General features: G+C 32.5%; 4 protein-coding genes across 5 annotated transcripts in view; 1 reads left to right on the top strand and 3 right to left on the bottom strand.

The window, feature by feature from the left end:
* Window positions 1-17395, bottom strand: part of LOC123715891 (dnaJ homolog subfamily C member 13) — a 47949-nt gene extending 30554 nt beyond the window's left edge. Inside the window, exons 1-18 of one of the 2 annotated variants that reach the window (XM_045671240.1) lie at window positions 17260-17395; window positions 16458-16804; window positions 15821-16167; window positions 15037-15172; window positions 14820-14938; window positions 14418-14564; window positions 13602-13701; window positions 11694-11866; window positions 10998-11205; window positions 10755-10910; window positions 9812-10078; window positions 9069-9236; window positions 8207-8398; window positions 5942-6150; window positions 5325-5484; window positions 4132-4232; window positions 2134-2308; window positions 1323-1525 (exon numbers count right to left, since the gene is read on the bottom strand). In XM_045671240.1, the coding sequence (XP_045527196.1) occupies window positions 1323-1525; window positions 2134-2308; window positions 4132-4232; window positions 5325-5484; window positions 5942-6150; window positions 8207-8398; window positions 9069-9236; window positions 9812-10078; window positions 10755-10910; window positions 10998-11205; window positions 11694-11866; window positions 13602-13701; window positions 14418-14564; window positions 14820-14938; window positions 15037-15172; window positions 15821-16167; window positions 16458-16796 (3200 nt within the window). In that variant the 5' untranslated portion in view covers window positions 16797-16804; window positions 17260-17395. Of the gene's footprint in view, window positions 1-1322; window positions 1526-2133; window positions 2309-4131; window positions 4233-5324; window positions 5485-5941; window positions 6151-8206; window positions 8399-9068; window positions 9237-9811; window positions 10079-10754; window positions 10911-10997; window positions 11206-11693; window positions 11867-13601; window positions 13702-14417; window positions 14565-14819; window positions 14939-15036; window positions 15173-15820; window positions 16168-16457; window positions 16805-17128; window positions 17192-17259 lie in introns of those variants that run through there. The other variant, XM_045671239.1, reaches the window with a different exon arrangement.
* An 83-nt stretch (window positions 17396-17478) lies between these two features.
* LOC123716520 (serine--tRNA ligase, cytoplasmic) lies at window positions 17479-20561 on the top strand. Its single transcript, XM_045672297.1, has 8 exons — window positions 17479-17954; window positions 18153-18369; window positions 18562-18722; window positions 18875-19056; window positions 19164-19254; window positions 19523-19779; window positions 19939-20065; window positions 20312-20561. Exons 1-8 carry the CDS (start codon window positions 17634-17636, stop codon window positions 20429-20431), a joined length of 1476 nt encoding a protein of 491 aa, XP_045528253.1. The 5' UTR covers window positions 17479-17633; the 3' UTR covers window positions 20432-20561.
* Window positions 20562-21642: 1081 nt separating this feature from the next.
* Window positions 21643-23239, bottom strand: LOC123716482 (tumor susceptibility gene 101 protein). The gene has a single exon (XM_045672246.1). The coding sequence runs from the start codon at window positions 23115-23117 to the stop codon at window positions 21921-21923; it is 1197 nt and encodes a 398-aa protein (XP_045528202.1). The 5' UTR covers window positions 23118-23239; the 3' UTR covers window positions 21643-21920.
* Window positions 23240-25745: 2506 nt separating this feature from the next.
* Window positions 25746-27218, bottom strand: LOC123715923 (60S ribosomal protein L12). Its single transcript, XM_045671294.1, has 4 exons — window positions 27049-27218; window positions 26896-26969; window positions 26073-26253; window positions 25746-25965 (listed from the first exon to the last, which is right to left on the bottom strand). Exons 1-4 carry the CDS (start codon window positions 27083-27085, stop codon window positions 25763-25765), a joined length of 495 nt encoding a protein of 164 aa, XP_045527250.1. The 5' UTR covers window positions 27086-27218; the 3' UTR covers window positions 25746-25762.
* Window positions 27219-27337: the final 119 nt, after the last annotated feature.

Genomic DNA, 27337 nt, shown 5'->3' with positions numbered 1-27337 from the left:
AAAGAAAACATTGTTAAGTGCCTATATTCTACTCAACAAAATATCCTAGTATTTTTATTTTTTGAGCATTTATATTTAACTTGACAAATATTTTAGATAAAAGACCTTGTAACCCGTAGATATAGATATTATATGACTTGAGTAAATAAATAAAATGGCTTAAGTTATGTGATGACAAATTGCGATCATTACATAAGCTATTTGACTGAATGAAAAATGCACTCTTATCGAGAGTTTATATAAAACATTTTTACTTTAAAAAACGTTATGGTGTAAAAATACTTGTAACTAATCATTAATTTATGAAACGGTCCATAATTAAAAATACATATACGGATACAGGAGGACAGGATTAGTGCAATTGACGGCCTGACTGTACTGACTCGGAGTTTCATTTCGTCGAAGACTACTCTATATCGGATATTTGTAATTTGACAATAATTAACGTTTGTTTACAGGCGGGACACGTGAGAAGAATTTGGCGCTCTTGAAATTATGAATTTTCATTTTTAAAACCAATATATAACATAATTAAATATTATAACAATTTATATTATTTTCATTTATTAACATAGCTATTGCACATTTAAAGAAAACACTTTTTTACCGGATTGAAGCTATGTATTATTATAAACGTATAATTATTTTACATAATTTTAAATTTTATTTTTTTATCAATCCGGGGATATAAATACAGATAATACAACTTTATCAACAATTGTGATACTTTTTGACATTCAACGCCTCCAACAGTCACCGTGACCACGCACGCTGTAAAGCACGCGAAACGTCGGGAAAAATTTAAAATTATATACACATAGCTTCAATCCGGTAAAAAAGTGTTTTCTTTAAATTTATATTGTGTTTTATAGTCACTGTAACATAATTTGAAATAGTTTATAAATGCCATCAGCCTTGTCTCACGCTGCTTTTATCTTTTTTTTTTTTTTAATTTATTGCATTCCAAATTATACCAATAACAGATTTTCCATTTTAATTACTACTGAAAGAAGTATATGACAACAAGAACGAAAAGGTCTTGTATTCTAATTTAATAATTATAATTGCTCAACTGCTCGAGTTATTTATTATTATTATTATTATAGATTATTCCAAAAAAATACAATATCAGGTCCACATATTAATTGAATAAATACAAGATAAACACAACGCAACTACGGAACGTTTTTCATAAATTAAGATCATAGACAAAACATATTAAATTTGGAACATTAAAACTTTGACATTCCAACAGGAGTTTCATAGACAATATGACACAGACTATCATAACTTATGTTAATAGTACAATCGCGTATAGTTACCTGCTAGGATAATACTTAGAGCAGGTTATAAGTAAGTCAAGTACAGTCGCTGCCAACTCCGTCTCAGTGAGGGCTGGTGGTCCTCGAGCGGCGATGCTCCATCTGAGTTGTGGTATACCGGCCACCGCTCTCCAACCTTCCATACTGTTGGCCCAGCATTTCGTCTTGTTGTTGATTTCCCCTGATTTGTATAGATCTTTTAGCTGGAATAAACATTTTCTTGTGAGATAATCTAGTCTTTATCATTATTCACATTCCTAACATTCTTTTAGTACTTTTAGTCTAAATTTCTTCAAAAACTTTTAATACCTGTCAATATTACATAATGTTCACCAAAAGATCGTAAAAAGAGAAAGACCTTAAAAACCACTAAACCGATTTTGTTGAAACTTGGTCTGTTCACTACGTTGCAATAATTTTGCTATTAGTTTATTAGTTAATTTTGCAATTTTACACATTTAAAGAAAACGGTTTTTACCGGATTAAAGCTATATATTATTATAAACTTATAATTATTTTACATAATTTTAAGACAAAAGGTGTAGAATGTCAAAAGTATCACAGCTGTAGATAAACTTGTGTTATCTGTATTAATTTCCCCTGAGTTGGTATATTTGTATAATTATAAGTTTAAAATAATACAAATAGCTATAATCCGGTTAAAAATTGTTTTCTTTAAATTTTACATTTGTATAAATATGAAACTTCTTTTGAAATATTTTCTACTGATACTGTTAATAACCATAAAATCAACTATTTTCTTCTTGTATACACATGTTTGTGTGTATCAAAAAGATAATATCATATATACCTGTTGAAAACTAACAGGCCCCTTTCTGACAACCTTCTCTCCTTTCTCCAGATTATAATACCACTCCCTATCTCCATCGCTCGTCTGCGCTGGACCTTCGATGACGTTTGATTGAGTTGGCACCATCGCGCGCGATGTATGTAAATGTGCCAAGGTCATTAGGTCAACTAGAATTCTAAAAAAAAATGCACAATTTAGTATACACCTGTATAACAAGGTTTGAGTATACAAATATATGTTTAAATACAAAATTCGTAATACATATATTACACTAATATATATGGAGTCCATTTTGCCGAGAAACCCCGATCAGCCAGCAGATCAAGCGACACGATATGATAGGCCAGATAGGATAGAATGGATAGGCCATACACTCTGAAGGGATCACAATCATATTCCCAAGCAGGCCCTTAATTGGAACCCGCAAGGAAAAGCTTAAGCGTGGAGGCATTACAGTTTACAGTTGCAGGAGGCAAAAAGTGCCGAAAAGACTTGGAGCGAGGTGAAATACCGAGGCTTAAGACCGAACGCATAGACACCCTCTGCCCCATTTTGCCCCAGTATCCAAGTCATTAAGTCAATTAAGTCATTACACAGACTGACATATTACAGGCAGAAATTGCCTTATACATTCAGTTTTTATTATTTATTTATTTACACTTCGTTAACTACAATATAAAAAAAATTGAACATAATTAAATCAAAAGGAGGGTAACTGGCGGCCTTATCGCTTACGAGCGATATATATAATAAATAAAAATGTACTAAATTAGTCACCGTGACCACGCACGCTGAAAAGCACGCGAAACGTCGGGAAAACATTTAAATAATTATAAGTTTTTAATAATAATACATAGCATTAATCCGTTCAAAAAGTGTTTTTCTTAATTTATTAAATTACATGAGATAGGCAAGAAGTACTTGTTATACACATTAAGACAAAACTAAACAGGAACAAAAAAAACAATCTAAACTAAAAAGATGATACATTAAAAATATAAAGTAAAAAGACACATAAATCACGATAATTTAAGATAAGTCTGACGTCAGTTAGTAGTTAGTAAGAAAGCTAGGGTTACGATGTGGACAGGTAATGTTTGTACAGAAGAAGTTTAAAGGAAGATAGAGAAGGAGCTCAGCGAATATTTTCAATTAATTAATTAAACATGTTTATTTTATTAATGATTCGATAAAAACTACGCTTTTTTTGTAGGACAGGACAAACGGGCAAAAAACTCGTATTATGTTAAATGATACCCGCCACCCTCAATGGCAGAGCCAGCGAGTGCGTACCAGCGTTGTAAGAATTGGTACGCTTGTTACGTAGCCCTATACCATGGAATCTGCATTTCGCCAATATATTAAGAACTAGCAGCCCGCCCCGGCTTCGCACGGGATAGACAATTATTTATTTTTAGAAAAAAGTTGTTGTAGTGACATAACTACAACAGTTGGACATATGCTACCGAGGAGGTTTTTGTAGACATTATGATATTCTTCAATACTGTTGTACATTATTTTGTTCTATCGCTAATAGTTTCGGCAGCGCATTCGACGAAAGACATTTTAAGACTAATTTTTCTACACCTACGGTTGCATTGTTCCAATTTTACTAAGGATCCGTAATTTTTTTCAAAATGCAATGTAGCCTATGCCAAATTGGAAGAGTGCAGCATTCTATTGGTGAAAGAATTTTTTAAATCGGCCCAGTACTTTTTGAGCGTATTCATTACAAACATACAAAAATATGTACAAAATGGTGTCAGCGGAATTCGTATGTCGCAACTTAAATGAGCCTCACGTTGCATTGTGTCAGCAATTGTTGCCACTTCGAGCCTTATTATGTCCATATTTAATGTGCATTCAATTTCCGTATTTTAATTATATTTTAAATCGTAATTTTATTTTTAAATAAATCAGTTTAATTTTTTTTTCTCCGTCTTTAGCCTTCGTAATTTGCTCTTCTCTTGCCGCAATAAAACTAAAATGAAAACGTACCGTATACCATGCCATTCTAAGATTTCACTGACATTCTTCTTATGTAATATTAATTTCGCCAGGAACTGCACCAGCCTATCCCTCTCCATTCGATCGCATGTCTGAAACAAATTATCATTATTATAAAAAAAAAATATTGATGTTAGTCTTTTGTTAACATAGCTTTAACACATTTCAAGAAAACACTATTTAACCGGACTGAAGCTGTGTATTATTATACATTATCACCGTAATATCACATCTAGTATCACATGGTCACCGTGACCATGCACGCTGTAAAGCACGCGAAACGTCGGAAAAATTTTAAATTTAAATTTATGTAATATAATTATAAGTTTCTAATGATACATAGCTTCATTCCGGTTAAAGTGTTTTCTTTCAACATTGATCTTATTTCATTTAAGCTTCGATAACGATACCGTTATAGAAATATCGTCGATACCGATATCAATGTTTACCGAAATAAAGTAAAATTAAAGTAAAATATATCGAAATTTGGTTAAAGTTTTAATTTTTATCAAAATATATAAACAGTCACAAACTCGGAATAAGATTAAAGACTAAAACTAAAAGAAGAGTTATTAAAATTAAGGATTAAAATTAATAATTAAAATAAATAACTGTTAATAATTAAAATTAACATTGATAAGTTTCTTGTTATTCTGTATTTTATTTAATTTGGTTGACTCATATCAAAGCTCCTATATGAATAAAGTTAATTTGAGTTCGGGTTTAGTAATGTCATCGAAAAACCCCGAGGTCTCTACAATATACACCTTAACACTAATACATAAGGTAAGGTAAGGTAGGGTGGACTCAATTTCCGCACTTAGATGCGTAGTCGGTCCGTTGTGCGTAGAAGCCCTGGCTAATTTAGCCAGCCTAACTCCTTCCAGAAGCACAGAAGTCTCCCGGGCACTTCACAGGCTTCGCGGAGCGACCTCACTGTTCCGAGGATTTTTGTACGTTGATTAGCCACCAAATACATAAGGACGTCATTACAACTCATCAGAATTTAAAGTTATAATGAAAAAGTATTTATAATTTAATTTCTTTAATTTAAAAATAAAAATCGCTTAAATTTGCCTGATTTCTATACCAAAAAATTGCGGGTACTTACACCCGGGTACCCGCAATTTTTTGGTAAAAAGGCGAAATAATAACATCACATTGATATTTTTTAATTAACTTACTCTATCTAACATTTGCACAATGTATTTAGTATCGGCAAAGGGGCCAATGTCCTCGTAGTACCTCCCATACACAATAGTCATCGCTTGCAAACACATACATTTCATTTCCACTTTTGGGGTTGACAAAAACCGGTGATAGAGGTCATTGAAGAATTCGTACCTAAAATAAAATTTACGAATTGTAGTGGAGTCGTACGATGTTCATAGGTTTGGCATCTACGTAAAAGTTAAAAAATATAAAACTTTAAAGGTTTTAAATAAAAAACAATTCTCACTTTTTAATCCTGATACAAGAGTCTTTAACTTTGGTTATATAATAATTTCTACAAACACTTAAAAATACATGAAAATATTATGTTATAAATTGTACACTTAATTATATTAGAACATAGAAATTACAAACAGCTGACATGAAACGAAAATTTAAATTGAAAACTGTATCTCTGACGTGCAGGGAAGCCCTAACACCATGCTGGCGGTAATATGAACTGCATGTGCACTCCTTAATTTTAGCATATTTTTTTAAGTTAAGTTAATGAAGACAAAACATTAAGTATCTAAAACAACTATTATGTATTGTAGAAACAGGAATAAGACCATAGCTAAAAACAACTTACGACTTCCGTATAGGACTGTCATCATTATCCTTCTGTTCCAGCAGTATCCTCAAATAGTAGTCACCAATTTTGACCTCATTTTGAAGGCACTGGTAGTGCACTTCTAGCTCGGCATGATTCCAGGATGTGAGAGTAGTTCCAGCTACCTCTCTATCAGCTGAGAAGTCACGGAGCTCTTTTTCAAGGGCATTCCGAAGTTCTTCCCTTGTCTGAAAGATATTTGTCATCATGTTCTATTAGATATATATATATATATTACATAAATTATTACATTAGTTAAAGGATTTTTTTCAAGAACTTGGGACTGAGTGTTAGGGCACAGATGATCAGCCAGTGTAAATTATTTCAAGGCTATTTATAATTCTTAACGATTCGATCATTTTAATTCCGTGCTTACAGATCCGGAGTGGGATTTGTGAGTGCAGCAGTACTAAGTTACTTTTTTATTATGTGAAGAAAATGCATTTTTTGAAGTAATATTATTAAAATTATTTAATTAGGTCTCAGCAAATAATAAAAAATATTCTATTCGAAAAGGCCACCTTTGCCAGGCCTTTAATGTGTTTGGCCACCAATCTATGTATTTACGCACTGTTTCCATGAGAATTTTGTCACCGCTTGCTCAAAAGAGTAAAATACGCAATGTCGCCGTGTCGTTTAGAGGCCATGTCCTCTAAAACTGACCATAGTCAGATGTCTAAAGGGTTGAGGTCTGGTAGATAAGGGCCAGTTTTCAGCTCAAATACAGTCCGGAACGTTGGTTTCAAGCCAGGCTTGGGTAGTTCTTGCCTTGTTACAAGATGGAGAATCCTGCTGGATATTTTTAAAAAGTGTATTGCTGAGAGGTTTCACAACATGGTCCAAGACTGTATCAAGATACAATTGTGAACTTCAGCCAAAGTGTATCTTGATACACTCGGCTGAAGTTTACACTGCTTTCTCACAAAAATGTACTCTTGCGACTCCTTGATAAGACACCACCAAACCATCGCTGACTGCAGGATGATGACCACGTTGTACCTATCCGACCACTTGAGCAGCTTCTTAGAATTGTGAGCGTACACTTTATCATTTTGCTTCTTGTAGTGTTCTTCCATCGTGTCAATTTTTACATCGGTAATGATGATATTGTTACGAAGACGGGTCGACTACAATGTTTCTAGATTTTTCCACTACTTAGAGAACTTTTCAGCAGGCTGAAATATGATTTCTGACCGTTTCAGGAGAGGCTCAATCACATATTAGTTAATTGTAATTTCCATAATGTTACCCTAGTTTTCAGGAAGCTGAATCATTTTTTTCAGTCAGTTTCAGAACATGTGTAGTCGAGTGGTGCAGTTTTCAGGAGACCCATTTTCAGGCGTTTTCAGGCCTAGTTATACCCCTTTGATGAAGGAATATTCTAGACCGAACTTTCTAGGTGTGAGACAAGGACGAATTGATACGAGAGAGAGAGAGAGAAGATCAGAACTTTCTCGAAACTAGACGAGCACTCTAGAACGCCGTACGACAAGGACGGAGCAACGTGCGAAAGAGACAAAGAGTGCGGACGTTCTAGAATTGTGCAATCGCTACTCAGTAGCAAGCCCGCCTAGAAAGTTCTCGAATATTGTTTAGAATTATTCCCAGGGATATATAAGCGAGCCGAAACGCGACTAGTCGCCTTTAGTTTTGAATGCGATTACACGAGAGGAACACCGAAGCGATAAAGTGCGAATAAAGTGATTACAAGTGATAAAGTACTGTGTGAAGTGTGCATAAGTGAAGTAATTAGTGACTGTTTTTGTGTGTTTTAAGTGCATTTCTGCAATTAATTTGTGCCCATAAATTCCTCATTGATTTTTCAAGAAATAAACCCTTGAATAAATCCACGGCCTTTTCTATCCGATCCCCTAGCTCGTAACAATACATATTGTATTCCAAATTCAAAATAATTAAAAAGTTGAAAAAAAAGAAACATTTTTATGTCACAGTATCTATGGCCAGACTAGTTATAATTAACTCTCATACTATGAAAATCATGTTTTCTAATTCAACGTACTAATCTTCTGCGTATATATAATTCAACTGTAGGTGTGTATGTCAATAAACTCCTCATAAACGGCTGCACCGATTAGAATGAATTTTTGTATGCGTTTAGGTGGCTCCCTGGATGGTTTATGGATGGCAGGGGCTGCAGTCTGTACTTTCATACTTTGTTCAATAACCTAATCGCTTGAAATATCTGTTGGGTCCGCTAGTAGAATATACAATATAAAAACTTACGGTGTGATTCCAAATGAGATTAGGCAAAGCGTGATCCTTATGAAACTGATAGTAGAATAACGGCCAATTAGCAGTTGATTTGAGACGTTCCCTGCGTCTGCGCAATACCACGGGACGCGCTTGTATTTCCTTCCGAGGGTCCGTACTGCGGGCCCTTTGGGCCCAGTGCTGTAAAGCCATTGCGGTGTAATGCTGCAAAAAATCTTAGCTAAGTAAAGGGTACCGTGTATATGGCAACATTGAACTTAAGGGTTTCATTAAAAAAAATATATGCTAAAATAAATGAATCAGTGGCCCTGAAACCTTTTTAGGTCTAAGCCTCAGCCTGTATCTATTTCACGATCATTTGTCAATCTTATAAGTAAGTCATCAGCCTCCTGTGCCTGACACACCGACTTTTTGGGTATAAGTCAAGCCGGATGCCTTACGATATTTTCCTTCACCGTTCGAGCGTTTGTTAAATGCGCACATATAAAGAAAGTCTGAAAAGTGAAAACTGAAAGAAAAATGGAATCTACAAGGGGTAACAGTCGAGAAGCTAACACTGCTCGTCAACGCTATGCAAGAGTGAGTCATAAAAAAATATAAGAAACTGCCATATTGATTAAAATCGCGAATGATAAGAAAACAATGGTATGAGAGACAAGTCTCCAGAACATATACTTGATACTTTTTCAATTCAAATTGATAAAAATAGCTTTAGTACTGCATAGTATCAAGGATTATAAAATTCAATTGTTTAAGCCAAAGTTTCCGGATGACTCTGTTTGGCTTAGAAAAATACTTAAAAAAAATATTTTTTTTTACCTTCAAATTATGTATTTTATCACGTTGTGCAATAAAAAAATACTACTAAACTCACCTCCAAATGTTTTTCGACGTACTTAACAGCGTCCCAGTGTTTGCCCGTCCGTGGTTTCGTCACCGCCTGAGCCAATTGTAAGTTATCTCGTTCCTGCAAAGCCTCCTCTTCCAACACGGCCGCTGGTGGAGCATCAGCCGATTCTAGAAACGCTAGAAGACCTGATGGCTGAAAAAATAATGAGCGCTGCAATATTTTATCTATTTATTTATATGGGAATGTTTTTTACTTAAATATCTAAGAAATATTTTTATTTGGAAACAGTTATTACATATAATTATTTCAGGTCAATTAATTTTTCTGCTTTAGTATTTTATTGGAGTGTTACAACGGTTATGATAGTGACGGGTACACATCTTAAAGTATCACTATTTTAAATAAATTCAAATAAAATTTATTTTGCACATAGTATTGCCTTTTGTTAGCTAAATTAGCTTTTACACATTTAAAGAAAATAGTTTTTAACCGGATTGACGCTATATATTATTATAAACTTATAATACGTCGGGAGAAATTTAAAATTATGTAAAATAATTATAAGTTTATAATAATACATAGCGTCAATCCGGTTAAAAAGTGTTTTCTTTAAAAAAACATTTTTTTTCAATCAGACATTTGACAGATGGCGCTATAGTCAGGATACAAATAACTTATTTGTATTGAGAATATATTTAAAAAAATGGTTGATATTTTATATTATAATTATAGCCTTATTTGTCACGAAGTGCAGATAAAATTCTCACCATAATTCTCCTCAACAAATCCGCTGCAGGTGGATGATCGACCAGCCACAACGCAACTAGATGCCTTGCCAAATGCCTGTGGTGTAGTCTGGCCAAATTTCCATGCCGAGGTCTGGTCTGGTCGTACAGAGCTGTAAGCAAATGTCTGGGCAGGGCCGCTTCGGCTAACGCCAGGCCTTGAATCCTGGTACCAACCCCACCGCTGCCTTCTTCGACTAACGCCCTCGTTACTAGTCCAGCACCTTTCACTATCGCATGAGACGGATGCTGGAAATAATAGTCGAATAAAAATCTACAATCATAGTATTGTCTTTGGTTAACATAGCTTTACACATTGAAAGAAAACAATTTTTAACCGGATTATAGCTATTTGTATTATTTTAAACTTATAATTATACAAATATACCAACTCAGGGGAAACAAATACAGATAACACAACTTTCTCTACAGCTGTGATACTTTCAACATTCGATACCTTTTGTCTTAAAATTATGTAAAATAATTATAAGTTTATATAGATATTATATTATATATAATATATAGCTTTAATCCGGTAAAAAACTGTTTTCTTTCAATCTACAATTATGTTGCCACCTTCGTAGGTCATCCATGAGCACTGTTTCAGTCCACCATTCAAATAATGCTATGTTCAAATTATTTTAATATTAAAAAAAAATAACTTAGTATTGTCTTTTGTTGTCATAGCTTTTACACGTTTAGAGAAAACACTTAAATACAGATAACACAACTTTCTCTACAGCTGTGATACTTTCAACATTCAATACCTTTTGTCTTAAAATTATGTAAAATAATTATAAGTTTATAATAATACATAGCTTCAATCCGGTAAATAAGTGTTTTCTTTAAAAAATAACTTACTTAAAAAAAAATAAGAATATAATAGCCGATAACTGTTACGGCAGACCCTGGCTTGTTTCCTTACCTCAAAAAGTCTAAATATAACCCGTCCTCTTGTAGCGACCATTTCCAGAAGCTGGTCAAACTGTTTTCCATCTGTAGTCTCGCTGTATGGCACACATAGTGAGAACGTAAGGAAATCCAACATTGCTCCCACTACAAGGGCGCCACTACCTGCGGTCTGAATTTTTAAAATGATTTTTACATTATTTGGTATCACAATACTTTTTTAAATACATAACATAACTAATATCAAATATATACTTACAATATGCTGTGCCCACATAGCTAGTAGTCCCTCCAGGAATGGCTGTGAGGACAGCATACTGGCTTTATTCAGCTGTTCCTGCCTCAGATCGGGTTCAGCGTGCATCGGTTGCAATAGTGCACATACAGCTTCTAAAGCAGCGTGCGAACACGCGGCAGACTCGCGTCTCAATGCGGATACAACGGCACTGCCTATCCATTCGCGAAAACTATACAAAATAAAAAAATAAAAACATCTAATAAAAAGAAAGAAAAGTCTTTTATTATGTATTTATTTATACTACCTACCTATCAATTAAACCTGATGCCCGTAGTTTTTTTAAAGAGATTTTTAAGTTTTCTTATAAATTACATTGAAGGAACTTTGCATGTTTATCACGAACACCGTCAAAGAACGATAATATGATACATTTCTTAAAACATTTGGACATTGTAAAATTGAATTTAAGACAAGAAAATGAATACGCGATCACGTTGATTACGTATTTCATTTAACGTGAATGATATTTCTGCTGTAAAAGTTAGATTAATATAGTGTATATTAATTCTGAATTTCAAATATGAAAATAAGTTATAGTTTGCTCATAAAAAATGAATGAATCTAGAAGCGTCTTTCAAATGGCATGCACGTTAAATGTATGTATGCAAATTAACAAACTTTACCTAACCAATGTGATATAATACATTTAAATCATACCCAGGCAACGCAGTAAACGCAGCGAATCCAACTTTGCTAGCGCACAATCGTCTTAGTGCGTGAAACTGAGCTTCCAATTCACGCGGCGTAAGATTGGACCCAGAGGGCGCACTACTGACCAACGCGGTCAATGCACCAGTTATTAACTTTTCTTTGTTCTCCGAAAAGAGACGCTGCCAACAAGAAAAAATCTAGTTAAATCCAGCCAAGGTTACATGTTCAAGGAAATTTCCTAATAGTTCGTGTGTATGCTTATTTTTAAAAGAGGACTACACAGAAATGAGACTCATGCGTAACATATACATTTTTTACATTAAAAACGTAGAATACATTAAAACGTTTAATAAGAAGTTTTAAATAACTGTAAATTAATTCTGTTTGTCATCGTTTTTGTTTACATTCATGAAAATGATGAAATTAAGAGAAAAATATTCTTGTGACTCAAACAAGACGATATAAAACATCACAAGAACCTGTTAATGAGATATTCTATAGTAAATTTATAGATTTCAAACCTATCAGAGGGAATAAGTTTTGACAGATGTATAATAATAAACGACATGCCTTGACAATGACAGTGTCACATACTTTTCTTGGCCGGCGCCTGAAATTGGAACTAACATCACCATTTTGAAATGTCATACTGACATAATTTTACTATCTACCAATATGTCAATGTCAAAATCCAACTAAACTGGAATTGTTTTTATTCCTTGCATTATTAATAACAATGGCAAAGTTCTATCGAACGGTTTTAATCGCTAGGTATCTTAAAAAATATTATATTAATAGTACAGATAACAAAACCTAACACATCGGTTGTTACTAAGTTTGTGTCACATTTATTTAAGCCTAGAAGTGTATAGTATACATTGTTTTATTAAAACATTTCAATAAATTATTAAATTAGCTTGCATCATTTCAAATGATTCCCCTTATAATGGTTAATTTTTATTTACTGGCAATACTAATATCCATGACAGCGACGCTCTTAACGGCCAATCAAAGTATATGGGACTATAGATGGTTATAGATAACAGTAGGATCTCTTTGGATATATAGACATACACCAACGTCAAAGGTTAATACCATCACATGAAAAAAATGCATTATAATAGCAATTATACCATTACAAAACCTAAAGTTAATTTTCATAAACATATTAATGATAAAAAATGTATATATACACATGCGTTTATAAACAGATTCCCAATAGAAACAAAACATAAGGGACTTACAAGATCCCAGGTAAGAAACAGCCACAACAGGGGACGAGCCTATAAGGCAACAACACAAAATTAACATGCCCATTGACGATAATATAAGCTGTGCTCGTGATAATCTGTATGCGTTATAAGCTTTTAACTTTATATCATAACAAAGAATTGCACTAAATACAAATAACTCACATTGAACAAAATTGTATAAGTCAATATAATAGTAATTTTAACAATACGAAAAACCTGTATCAAATATTAACCATGCTTGTAGGAAATGAGATATTTTAATTTTGTTTTCTTCCTAAAGTAAAATTTATATAGAATAATATTTTTGTAGAATTTTACATAGAAGTTACATATATTATGAGTCATATCAATTAGTCTATACAGAACTGATCAGATGTTTAACCACAATCCCACAAGTGTTAAGTGAGATGTGGCCTATTGGAGGGCACTCCTATCCAGTAGATGCCCGTTTAATTAGAACTTTATAAATCTCTAATATTTCTTACGTTATGAGACGAGACTAACCATTAAATGTTAACTAAAATAATGATAACTACAACATGCTTCTTGTGTACTGATCTAAATGTTAGTATCAAAAACTTAAACTCTCATTAATAAGCAAATGTATGCGTGACACAAATGTTTGTGTGATTCATATTCATAATATAAAAATGATTCTTACGTCTTGACTGACTGAGTATATGAGGCCGCTGTATCCAATGTTAGAGTTGAAACGTTCAATAACTTCTACTCGTGACATCCCCACTGGATTTTGGAAGAGCCTGTAATAATCAGATATCTTTTGTGAATTCATAATTATTTAATTTCAAAACGTTAATAAGTGATACATAAATGTATTTTAAACCAAACAAAATACCCGAAGTTTACAACTCGACTTGTAATTTTTCATAGTTATGATTATCTTCACTAGGCATCAATTGAGATCTCAAATCAAACTCAAACTGAATATAACTTTATTAATAACGAAGTACACTTATGAACGTCAACAGAAAAGATGTTAAATTGATTCTAAATTTACATTTACTACCAGTTCGCAAGTCAAGGGCGTAGAGCGGGAAAAAAACTAGGATTATTAAAATAATCATCAAATTTATAAAAAGCTTTGTTGATTAATTTACGTTTAACGAGAGTTTAGAATTTATCAGTGATAATTATCTAAGTTCGCTTGGGAGTTTGTTGTAAAAACGAATACATTTCCATATAAGGTGTGGTTTATCTTCTGGAGCCTGGTTGGTCGTACGCTTTGATGAGTTCCGTGTTGAGTATTATTCTGGTGAAAGTCACCATTTGTTCGTTTATATTTTTTTGTATATACAACAAGGCTTCAAGAATATATTGACCAGATTATTATTCCTCCGTCGACAGGTATATATTAATTCATGTAATGGAGTTAGCCATCATTATTTTATACTATATTACTACTCTTCATATGCAAATGATTTTTTAAACGTAAAAAATAATTTAATATAACACTTACCGCAAATGATTTGACTCTGTTTCCTCATCAACGGGCTGATGTAACGGGCCCAGTCGATAGCCGCGCGGCGTACGCGTCATACGGACGTGTACGTCCCGTTGGCCAGAGCCACGTACACCATCTAGTAGAGACGCTAGCAATGCATCTCTAAGGAAATAAAACTTCTTTATATACTGTTCGGTCAGTACAGGCTAACATCTTTTCAGATTTTAGTGTCTCGTCTATCATTTAAACATAAATTCGACGGTATATGGTCCTTCGAATCGGAAAATACCTGAGCGAGATGATGTAAATTGAAAAAAATATATACACAGTACAATAAAAAAAAACAAAAAATGGGAATTTGTGTCTTCAACGAAAAGAAACACGATTATCTGAGATGTGGTATACTTTCAGACGTACCTTTCTCCTGCAAGATATGTTCTCATTTGTCCATTTAAATACTCGATAGAAAACTTTTGTGGATGATCAGGGTCCCGAACCAGCGCAAATACGTCGCTTAACGGTCGCAAACAAACTACCTGAAACGAAAAATTTAATTTAAAAAAATTTGGGAAACATTAAGCAGACTATAAAAGAGAGCATATATTTTCTATTTATATTTTGCTAATATACTTACAGAATAAGTTTGTGGATCTCTTTCCAAAATACAAGTATCAGATAGACATAACGTGCGCCGCATCGGCTCCATATGTCTGGCAGGATTCACTTTATGTACTAAAAATTCACTTAAAGATGTCTGATGTTGGTCGCCACTGAAAATTCTTTTTTTTTTAATTTGTTCTATCACTTTTTTAGTATATTAAATAAAACTAAATAAAGGAATTATTATGATTTTCCTGTAAATTATTAAAAAAATCCAAAATCTCATCAATTAGTGTACACGAAACAAAGTTATCATTTTTTTTTTAAATGAGTAAAAATAGGCAGCTTGTAGGTAGCTATAGTGATACTTGATACAGAATTTATTATAAGTTGTTTTTTTTTAAATATACTTTTGTTATGATATATTTTGCAATTTCCATAAATAGTTATCACAAACAAAATTATCCATTATGTGAACGCTAAACAGAATTTTAATAAGATAAGCTCCATGACTAATAATTTTTAACACAATGCGAATGCCATGTTAATTTGATATAATCTCAGATAATTGATAATTCTTGTTGAAGGATAAATAAATCAAATTACAATACAATTATATTTCTATTATTGATTGCATTTCCTATTTTTATCTACATTGCGACATTATTAAAATTAAACAAACTTGTGAGACGTTTTTTGTGTCAAAGTGTAGAGTAAGAAACAAAAAGTCCTCCAGATGAATTTTTGTTACATATTCTACATATATATCTAGCTACAAATTGTAAACAATGACCTTAGAAACTAATAATTTACATTACCTATACTTTCCAAATCTCTGATTGTGGCAGTCATCAAGTGTTATCATGGCTGATAGAACTTTAATGCTTATATTGAGTGTAAGATTTGCCATTTCCAACATTTTATTTACAATTCCTTGATGATCCATTACATTCGAGAACATGTGTAAGCGACTATATCCCCCAAGAGCTATCACAAAACCACCGGGAACATCTTTAACAGGTAGTATTCCTTGGATATCATTATATGGGTAGCTGGCGAGTAATGTGTGTGTAGAGGGATCCAGTTGTTCTAGAGAGCAGGGTCCTACTTCAAGCACTATAGGTAGACGAGTGCCACTCCAATGGTGTTTGTAGGCTTGATATCTCTACAATAATAAGTTACAAGCTTAATAAAAAATAGTTTTAATGTTTTTGTCATATCTAACTTTGTACCATAACATAATTGAATTATTATATTCTAGGGCATTTTAAAATAGGAAATTAATCATAATGAAAACAGTTGAAACCAGAAATAGTAGAAAATTACATGTAATAATTATTTTATACAACAATGAAGATAAACTTATTATTGAGCCTCTTTTAAAGTCATTAAGTAACAAGAGTAATAAGTAGTCAAATAATAAGAGGTACTAAGTTATAGAAAGAGCAAACATACATATATATCCTTTGGTTTTTCAGCAAACTGGTTTCGATATTTAAACGCTTCTGTTAGAATAAGACATTTATGTTCAGAGGAAAATTTCATAGAATCAATTTTCTTTTCCTTCTTCATAACCAGAGTGAAGTCATGATTGGTGGTAGAGTTAGAATGTTTTGATGAGGAAATTGTGACTACATCAGAATACAACCATTTATTTGTTACTTCTAATCTATCTGGGTTATAGGTTGTGATACCATGAGTTCCAATAGAAAACACTCTTTTATACTTCCCCTTCCATGAGTGTTTGGTGACAAGAAATGATGCAACATCTTGATTATCTTTTAATGGAATCATTTTAGCATCTGCAATAAAAATCACCTTTTGTAATAGCTTGTAATTCAGTATGAGGAAATTGTTTTCCTGTTAGATTGTAAAATACTCCACATAATTGTAGTTTATTTATAATAAAAATACTTTTTCAGATTATGTATAAAATAAGTACCTCATCAGTAAATTGAAACAACTAAAAATTTCATGCTACAACTAATAGAATTTACAAAGTTTAAAGAAATGTAATCGTATATAATGCCAAATAACTATAGATGAGTAATAAATAAATCTTTCTTAAATCTTGTTAGATCAAATATATAATCCAATATTACTTATCCATAAATTAACTTTACTACCTTGGTACTTTTGAAGCATATAAATTTGGTTGAATCCTCCCCTTTGTAAATAGAAGAATTTAAGACGTGTAAACAATTATTGTTAACAATTTTTAAATAAAAAGCCTGAAGCGACGTTTTTAAAAACTTACATTTGTAGGAGATCCTTTGTTTTTAACTACATTTGACACTTACTTTTACGAAGATCCACATAATACACAAAACATTTACCAGAATCCAGTTAATTTTTACCGAGATGCAAAATTTGTTAATTTCAGCTTTGCCGACCGTCGACAAATTTGACATTTCATTTTACACGATATATCTTTGTCATAAAGCATTTTGCGTTGGCAATGGCATCTCAAAAGACAATTGTCACAAACACGATCTTTCGAATACGGCAAATTAAAATGGATTTTGGATTATAGTCTCTACTTCGGTTTCATTTTTCAAATAAGATCAAATTGATTTCTTCTTTCTCATAACTCTCAGCCTTAAAAGTAATTTTAAATAATATTTTAAAACAATGGTTTTAGACTTAGATCTATTCAGAGCCGATAAAGATGGTGATCCAGATAAAATTCGTGAGAATCAACGTAAGCGGTACAAGGATGTGGCACTCGTGGATACTGTAGTGGAACAAGACACACTTTGGAGAAAATTGCGTCATGATGCGGATAACTTAAATAAACTGAAAAATGTGTGCAGTAAAGAAATTGGGTTGAAGATGAAAAACAAAGAGCCAGTCGGGCCTGAAGATGATCCAGTTCCACCTGAAGTTGCAGATAACCTTATCAATATTTCAAATGAACAGCTAAAGCCATTGACTGTTAATCAAATTAAGAAGGTAAGTAATTTAATTTTTGATTTTTTTATAGACTTTTTACATACAGCTTACCATACACCAATCTCTCCATATGGTGTATAGTAAACTATAGTGTGGATACCTTTTAATGAGGAATATATGAAAATATATGTGTAAAATATTCATTTATACTTTTTTCTGTTATTTTATTTCGATTTCTAATTAGGATTATGCTCTCAGGTCCGTGTCCTAATTGATGAAGCTATTACAAAAAATGAACAAAATCTTTTAGCTGCTGAGAAGCTTCGTTCATCTGCCTTAAGAGAGGTTGGTAACCATCTGCATGAATCGGTACCTGTTGATGATGATGAAGATCATAATGCTGTAGAAAGAACCTTTGGTGACTGTACCATGAAGAAAAATTACTCTCATGTTGATCTAATATGCATGATTGATGGCAAGTAATAGGTTAATTTTAATTTTTTTAAGTGTAATGTAATCTAGTCTAATAACATGACTACTTTATTTACATTCATACAAGACAATTGAATCACTTGTACAAATATTACTTATGCAATAGTTTTAAATATATCAAGTTTGCTTTGGCTTGAAAAGCATGGCTTACTTATTTGTTTTATTACATTTTTAGGTATGGATGGTGAAAGAGGGTCAGCTGTTGCTGGTGGCAGAGGATACTACCTCAAAGGCCCAGCTGTATTTTTAGAGCAAGCTTTAGTACAATTGTCCCTAAGAATTTTATTTCACAAAGGGTACACTCCATTATATACCCCATTCTTTATGAGAAAAGAGGTAATTATTTATATAATAATATAATTAATTAATAATTTATATTATTTTTCTATTTATATTTAATAAATTAATTAATAATTTTTATTATTTCATAATTTTCCTATTACAATTTTTTGTATATATTTATTTTTTTAATAATACATTTGTTTTAGGTCATGCAAGAAGTTGCACAACTTGCACAATTTGATGAAGAACTTTACAAAGTAATTGGAAAAGGTTCTGAAAACAAAGGAGACACCAGCATTGATGAGAAGTATTTGATTGCTACATCAGAACAACCTATTGCAGCCTACCACCGGGATGAATGGCTCCCAGAATCTGCGTTACCTATTAGGTAGAATGAAATATTTCTTATTTAAAAAATATATTTGTGCTATTCTAAAGTGTAATAATAATAAACTACTTCATACTTATTTCAATGATTGATTATATTTATTTTAGGTATGCTGGTATATCAACATGTTTTAGACAAGAGGCTGGTTCTCATGGCCGTGATACACGAGGTATATTCAGAGTTCATCAATTTGAAAAGGTATTTTTCCCTTTTATTATTTTTTAAGCTAACCCCCAGTAAAATCCACATAGAATCTTTATTTCCAAAAATAGAACATTTATTATACTATATTTTATTATAATTCATTTGCATAAACAAAAACTTTTACTACTACATTTATATATATTATTACTTACATTTGTATAAAATTATTACTACATTTAGAATTATTCAAGTCAGTCAATAGTGATACTTCACTATTCATGATAATTTATAGTATAGTACAATGTATTCTTTGTGTTTTCAGATAGAACAGTTTGTCCTGACATCCCCTCATGATAACAAATCTTGGGAGATAATGGAGGAAATGATAGGCAATGCTGAGAACTTTTATAAAACACTAGGCATTCCATATAGAGTGGTTAACATAGTGTCTGGGGCACTCAACCATGCAGCTTCCAAAAAGCTCGATTTAGAAGCTTGGTTCCCTGGATCAGGAGCATTTAGGGAGCTAGTTTCCTGCAGCAATTGTTTGGAGTACCAGGCCAGGAGATTGCTTGTTCGGTGAGTTTTGTAATTTTCATCTACATAATAAATGCGCCATTATTCTGCATTCACTAAATAATTTAATCAACCCTGCATTGTTTCTATACCACATCATCTTCTGTGTTAATGTATAATTACAAACTCTGCAATAAATTATTTCATTTATTGTTATTAAAGTTATGGTCAAACAAAGAAAATGAATGCAGCAACAGAGTATGTGCACATGCTCAATGCAACAATGTGTGCCACTACGCGAGTTATTTGTGCTTTACTTGAAGTACACCAAACTGAGGATGGCATTCAGGTAACTTATCAGAAAAATAATTCAGTATAAAAGAGCATGTACTAGTTGTAAATAATTATTGAGAGCTAAATTTATTTTACATTAATTTAAATTAAAACATGGATTTTAATAATACATAGCTTCAATCCATTAAAAAGGTGTTTTCTTTAAATGTGTAAAAGTGATGTTAATAAAAGACAATACTATAAAGCATTGATTACAAAATTAATCATTAAGAGTAGACTCAATTAGAATATAATATTTCAGGTACCAGATGCATTAAAACAATGGATGCCAGAACAGTATCAAGAAGTAATACCATTTGTGAAACCAGCACCTATTGATTTAGAAGCAGCAGCTGCCGCCAAAAAGGGCAAGAAGAAATAAATTCACAGGCCTTTCTTTATCTCAAAAAGCATTTTTTTTTTTGTTGCTAAGCATATTGTTTTATATTTTATTTAAATAAATTATGTGCCTGTATTATGGCTATGAAATAAATGATGCTGCCTTTCCATGACCTTATTTGTGTAAACTACATTCTTCAGGAATAAGCACCTATGTAATTTCTCCATAATACACACAAAAAGTAAGCATTTTATAAAAGAAGTCTATGTCAAATAGTTGAATTAATATTGTTTTGTTAGAATAAAGATCTGTTTAAATAAATTTGAGATTATATTAAACAGAGATAGTTGCAGTGGTGGACTTGGTGAAATGCAAGAAATAAAATTGGTTTATCATATAAATGTTCAATATATCACTAATGTAGCACCATCAAAGTAGTTAATATAGGATAAATACATAAGTATATTTTTTAGAGCCCAGGGAAAAAACACATATTTTTCCAATTTTATTTAGATAAAACATTATACCTAGTGATTATAATATTTATATATCTAAACAATATATTACAGTTTTTTTGAGATTACATATAGAAACTTGTTTTTTTATGTTTTTATTATACAATAACAATTACTTAATTTAGAATATAAATATCAAACATAAAAATGCATCAACCATCAAACCTTTTATAATTTATCATATTAAAAATTTGACAAATAATATTTATTTTTTCAGCTTTTGTTTATTATTAACATAGTATGTATATGTCTTGGTAATTTTTAGGTTAATCTGCTATTAATAGTATATTTCTGAACTGGGCATAATAAAAGTATAAAATAAAATATTATTTGTTATATGATTAAGAAACTCAAATGATCTACTCTCTCATTTTGTGTATTCTATAGATCTTAAAATATGTAATATTGACTAAACTATAAACTAAATGTGTATGATACACTGCACTAGGTGTGTCTGCAATGTCTAATGGCAGTTATTCTGTAAGAATAAAACTCAGGAGCCTCTCGTGACATACAAGCTTGGTTTCTTCAGATAAACCAATTTGCAATCAGTTTCGTTTTCCTTCTGTTCATTGTAATTAATAATTAACACCACTGTAATTGTGTAAAAAAACCTAAATATGGTAAATACATATACAAAAAAAACAGCCCTGTGCTCCACAACAATAATGCAGCCTTCTCAGTGTAGTCTTATTGTCTATGTAATACAAAACCTTAATTTATTTAAATTAAACTATCTCTCATGCATTACATTTAATGATACAAGAAGTAAACAACCCTTGATATGTTAGGGTAATTATTGAAAGCTAATTCAAATACATAGCACTAGGTATTGTTAATAATAAATGTTTGTTTCAACTAACCAAACAGCAGAACCATTAAAGCAATAATGTGGCATATATCATTAAATAATTCTACTCAAGTAAATATCGGTATGATTAAAACTAAACTAAAATAAAATAGAAGCACAGCTTATCATGTGAGTAATATGGTAGTACAAATAACAAAATATTTCATTAACAAGCCAATTGTGCCTTTTGCCTGCACTTATGCATTAGGGCCCTCAAAGTAAATTGACGGCGTGCTAGAGTACGCACCTGTTTCAGAAAAGTATCTAAATCAATAACTTCTTTTCGTAAAGCTTCACCCATATAATAAATTGCATCTTCAAGTGTTGCTTCTTCAGCAAATGCATTTAATAGCTGTGAGTACAGGGGTGCTGTAGTAACTACTGCTTCATCAACATCTATACCCTCTTGTCCTCCTAGTCTTTCAACAGCTGATTGCAATTCTTTCTCTTTTTCTTGTAAAGTCGCTACATTTTTATCTAAATCTGTTCTTTCTCTTTGTAAACGACCAAGTATATCTTCAAGTCTTGTTTTTCCTTCACGTAACTCTTGTTGAGTTCTACGTAATGTTTCAAGTTCAGCTTGTGATTGTTGTGATTGTTCTTTTAGCCTTCTCCTTAGTTTATCTTCTACAGCTGACAGTAGAGAAGCCTTAATATGTTCTTCTGTTATTGTACCACCTGCCACATCAGGGCTTGGACCATAGCTAGTAGCTGGTGCAAAATTTGGAGGATAAGGAGTGCCATTCATATTAGCAGGTCCTGGATAAGGAGTGCCAAAATTAGGATATGGTAAGTTTGATGTTGCTGGGTAAGGGCTAGGTGTTGGATATGGAGTTTGGTTAGGAGGTCCTGGAAGCTGAACGTATGGGTACCCTGAAGGTTGTGGCATAAATGGCCCAGTAGGGTATGGCGCTCGAACCTCATTTCTTGGTTTGGAGTAAACAGGGGGCAATTCACCAAAAGCAGTAATCATACATTGGACAAGGTTTTGTAGGGTTGACCCATTAGGCTTCCACTCATGTAAATAAGGCAAATACACTTTGCCATTGCTATCTACGAATTTAGAGACCTTAATCGACATGTCTGTAGTTGGTTTCACGAAACATAAAGGAGCGTTTTGTGGATGAGTGTCCATCAACCAAATGCATACTGGTATATTATAATAAGCGCCTTTGTAATTCACAGGAATAGTACCTTCCAGATTAAGCAAATCCTTTCTTGCTCCATTGTTGAATACAAAAGCTTCTAGACGATAAGTCAAGCCACGATATACTTGTATAAGACTTGTAACTTCTTTGGAGGTATAGTCACGATGTTTATATTTTGAAAGAAACACTTTTAGTGCATTTTCTTCGTTAGACATTTTGATGTAATAATAATTAAGATTGTGGCAAAGATGAAACTTATTTCAATAGTGATTGTTACCAATTTAATATTACTTGATTTGTCATCATCTTTATAAAATCACAATTTTGAAGTAGATATCTACTATCTATCATACAAGCAACAAAGTCAAAACTGTCTATATTGACTTTTGACAATACCCCAAAATACCATAAAGAGATCAGAATCTATAGTATATAATATAGAAGTAGAAATTGAATGTTATTTAAATTTTGCAAAAATAAACAAAAAATATTTTTTTAAGTTTTATTTACTGTTTGTTTCTCTGTCTGTATATACACAGTAGTCCTCAAAAGTACTGAACCTATTTATACCGAATTTGCAACTGGGCATAGTTAGCTCTTTTTTGCTTTGGGCGAAATCACCTTGTCCTCTAACTTTGTGCTTGCTAGCTTGAGCTTGCCAAAGAAGCTATAAAGAAGAAGAAGAATGATGTTTGGTTGAGAAGCAGCGAGTTCAAAGGCAAACATTATGCTGATCCCCAGTAAACCATAGTTTGTACCAGAAACCAACTCGATTGTAAAGGATTGCTTTTTAGTTGTAAAAAAATTGTGTCCACTACGAACGCTGCGAAACAAAGGTTTATTATTTCATTCGTGGATTGCTTTTTCCTTATAAACTTAGAGTTAGAAACAACTTTAATCTGGGATCTAATACCGGCCGACGTAATACGTGACGTCTTTTACATAACGTTATGTATTAGTGGACAAAAAAGTGACGTAAAGGAACTACAAGGACTACTTACTACTACTACTACTATTTTTATTTTGTTTGCCTCCACTCCACCAAAAACTGATACATGGTAAAGGGCAATTCGAAGGGCGAAACTGACGTGAATAATCTTCTGCCACGGTACTAAAGCTGTAACAAAAGAAATTAGGCGTATTCTTCATATGTGTAATTTTAAAAACTACTCCATTTTAGTATCCATATTTAAATTCAAAAACAATAATTTAACTACAATCGTCGGTGTATTTAAATTTGTAAATCAAAAGTTCTTAGTTTTTATGCATTGTTGAAGAGCTAAAAACCTTTCTTTTTTATTTAATAATCTGCAAGCAAAATTTCGTTTGATTTTTTTACACAAGACGTCTTTATTTACACTGCTAATTTTAACTTTTATTAATTTTCTATTAAGTATTATTATTATTACCTTTTTTTGTAACTGAGGCGCAAACTAGCTGTTGTGGTCCCAGACAGAATTACCAGGGCTGTGGAAGTCTGCTCCACGGCCATCTACAAGTTACGACTACACAGACGCATTAGGCTCGATCCACACTATGATGCCATTCACGGTTCGATCTCGGTGCGGTAAAATATTCTTAGATAAGAAAGTATCAGAGTATTCTCGCTGTCGTATCACTCCAGTACGAATTCGATATCGTGCCGGTACCGGTTGGTCGAAAAGAATATTTGACTGGAGCGAGATCGGACCTGTCATGTCTTGTACCGACAGTGTGAATACATATTTTAACACCAGTCTCTATTCATGTAAATGGGATGGGAGATGTTACATTTGTTTTCCTAGTCACGGCTAGTAATATATCGTGGCATTTATAAAATTTGATTATGAATAATAAATACACACAGATCTTGCAAGACTTCTTTACTTACACTGTTATGTTTGACTATTATTATTTTTCTAATATTACATAATTTTCTTTAATATTTTTCACTATTTTGTATTTGTCTCTGTCTGTGGTTTGTTAGTAATAAATGCTATATTTCCCCATTTTTCTATAATTAACGAAACGGTTAATTTCGCGAACATTTTAAAATAATAGTTGACTGTTAAATGGCATTTTTTGGCGAGTAAAATTTATAGGATTATTACGAGAAACGTGCTATGTCGACCATCGATCGAGACCACAGAACACTATTACTTCTAGCGAGAACAACTTCATAGTAAAAAACTGCTTACACCAACGCTCCAGTTAATGCCATCGGTACTAACGTATGGCGCTAAAATTTAAAATGGTATGCAAGAACAGAATTTTAAGGAACAATTTCAATTTTCATGTAGAGAAATGAAACAAGTACATGGGTAACAATTTTATTAAAAACTTTGTGATATTATGCCCCATTTTGAGCATTTTACACGTCCTTTTTTCGCAGATACTGCCACTATTAGCATTGGCTTATACGAAAGCTGACGGACTGTGATCGAGACTTACACTTATAAAATAATAATATTATATACCTTGTTTTATAAAATAAAATTATTATTTCGTTTCTTTAGTAATAAATGTTCTATTATAAATTTAAAGCTCATAATTAAGAATTTTTTTTTGCATATTATCTCCATCAAACTGTACTGTTTTACTAAGTACTAACCATACTAGTTATTAGATGATAATTTAGCTATGTTTAAGCATCATATTTCAGTACAGAAAATGAACATCTACCAAGTATTTTGACCTTAATTTAGAATAATTACTGGACTTACTTGATGTCCACAATACAAATATATTTTTTCAGAAAATAATCAATTCTACATTATATGACAACACATACCATAATATTTATACTTTACTAGCAGCTATGTTTCAAAAAAAGTTCACGATAGAATAAGAATAAAACAAAGTAATAAGTTTATTTTATAGTTTATTCATCAATAGTAAGAGCACCACTATTGATGTCATTAATAAGGTCATGTGGTGGTCTACCATCTATTGTGCAGCCAACAGATTGAGCTGTACCAAGGATTTCTTTAACTGTTCCTGACAGATAACGTGCCATTGACCTGGCCCTCATGACCTTAGCAATACCAATGACATCTTCCAAGGTGATGTTTCCACTGTGCTTAACTGAAATAAGATAAATCATCTTTAAATATGGCCTTTAACCTTACTTCTTCCAATAAAGAGCATTCATTAAAGATTATTAAGAAAAATTATATAAATAAAATACATACTGTTCTTTTGCTTCTTGCGGTCACGTGGGGGTTCTTTTAAAGCTCTAATGATCAAGGCAGCAGCAGAAGGCACAACAGAGATCTGTGCTTGTCTGTTTTGTACTATTAACTGCACAGTAATCTTAAGTCCTTTCCAGTCACTAGTTGCCTTTGCTATGTCATCCCCCACTTTTTTTGGGGACTATAACACAAAATATTATGATAATGAATTATTGTACCAAATTGTTTTGTCTTTATATGTAGTAGTCACAACTCAAACAACCTACCAACTGCAATCTAGTCCTGAATAGGAACAATAATTAAGTAAACTGTCATCTCAAAAAAAAAATCTTATTTGAATCTAATCTAACGTTGATTTTCGATATTTTATTTTTTGAATGCTTCTAAACTAGTTAATTGAATCTCTACTGTATAAGTCTAATAACACATGGTAATCGCGGCAGTCATATAGCCTGGTCCGCGACTCCTTATTGGGCATTCGGAGTAGCCGCGACAGGGAAACCGGTATCCTGAGTCGCGGGTTCCTTCCATCCGCCACCCGGAAGGACGCGCCTGGTAGGGGGGCACCCCCCAGGATCATACATCACACAACGAGCCAATTATAATCATAAGATTTTACTTAAATATATTTTTTTTTGTTATTAATAATTATTATGAACTTGAAACGCCCAATGTATATAAATTTAAAATGATTATAATTGTCTCTATAACGCATACCATAGAGGTATCCACTATACAGTTTTTGCCAAATATGACTGCCACGCGAACTTTTGAGGTTATGTTTATGATTACATAGGAAATATAGTGACGAACTTTTACTTACTAGACCAAGAGGACCGATCTTAGGAGCTAACGACGATGTAGCTCCAACTTCTCCTCCAATACATCTCAAGTTCACTGAAATAACACCACACAACTTAGTACGCGAAAATACACCAGGAATTATTATCTATTAACACCCTCATCGTTTACTTACCGACTTTAATTTCGTTAGGGTCGAATTTGGGCGGCATTTTAAACTATTATTTTGTATTATTAATAAAAAAAATATTAGAATCGGTAGTGATAACTACGGATTAAATAGGCGAACCGTCGGAGACGTTCCGTTAACGATGACAGCTCGCCGAAAAAGAATGATTAAAATTGAAGTTTTTTCAGAGTAGTTCTAATGTCATTGTAATAATCGTTAGTCAATTGTCGTTGTCAGACTTCCTTTCAAGATAATATATAGTAGACTATGGCACACAAGGCCTCTTGACTTAGCT

The sequence above is a fragment of the Pieris brassicae genome, chromosome 11 (assembly GCF_905147105.1).
Source record: "Pieris brassicae chromosome 11, ilPieBrab1.1, whole genome shotgun sequence".
Taxonomy (NCBI): Eukaryota; Metazoa; Arthropoda; class Insecta; order Lepidoptera; family Pieridae; genus Pieris; species Pieris brassicae.
This window is presented reverse-complemented; position numbering and strand designations above follow the sequence as displayed.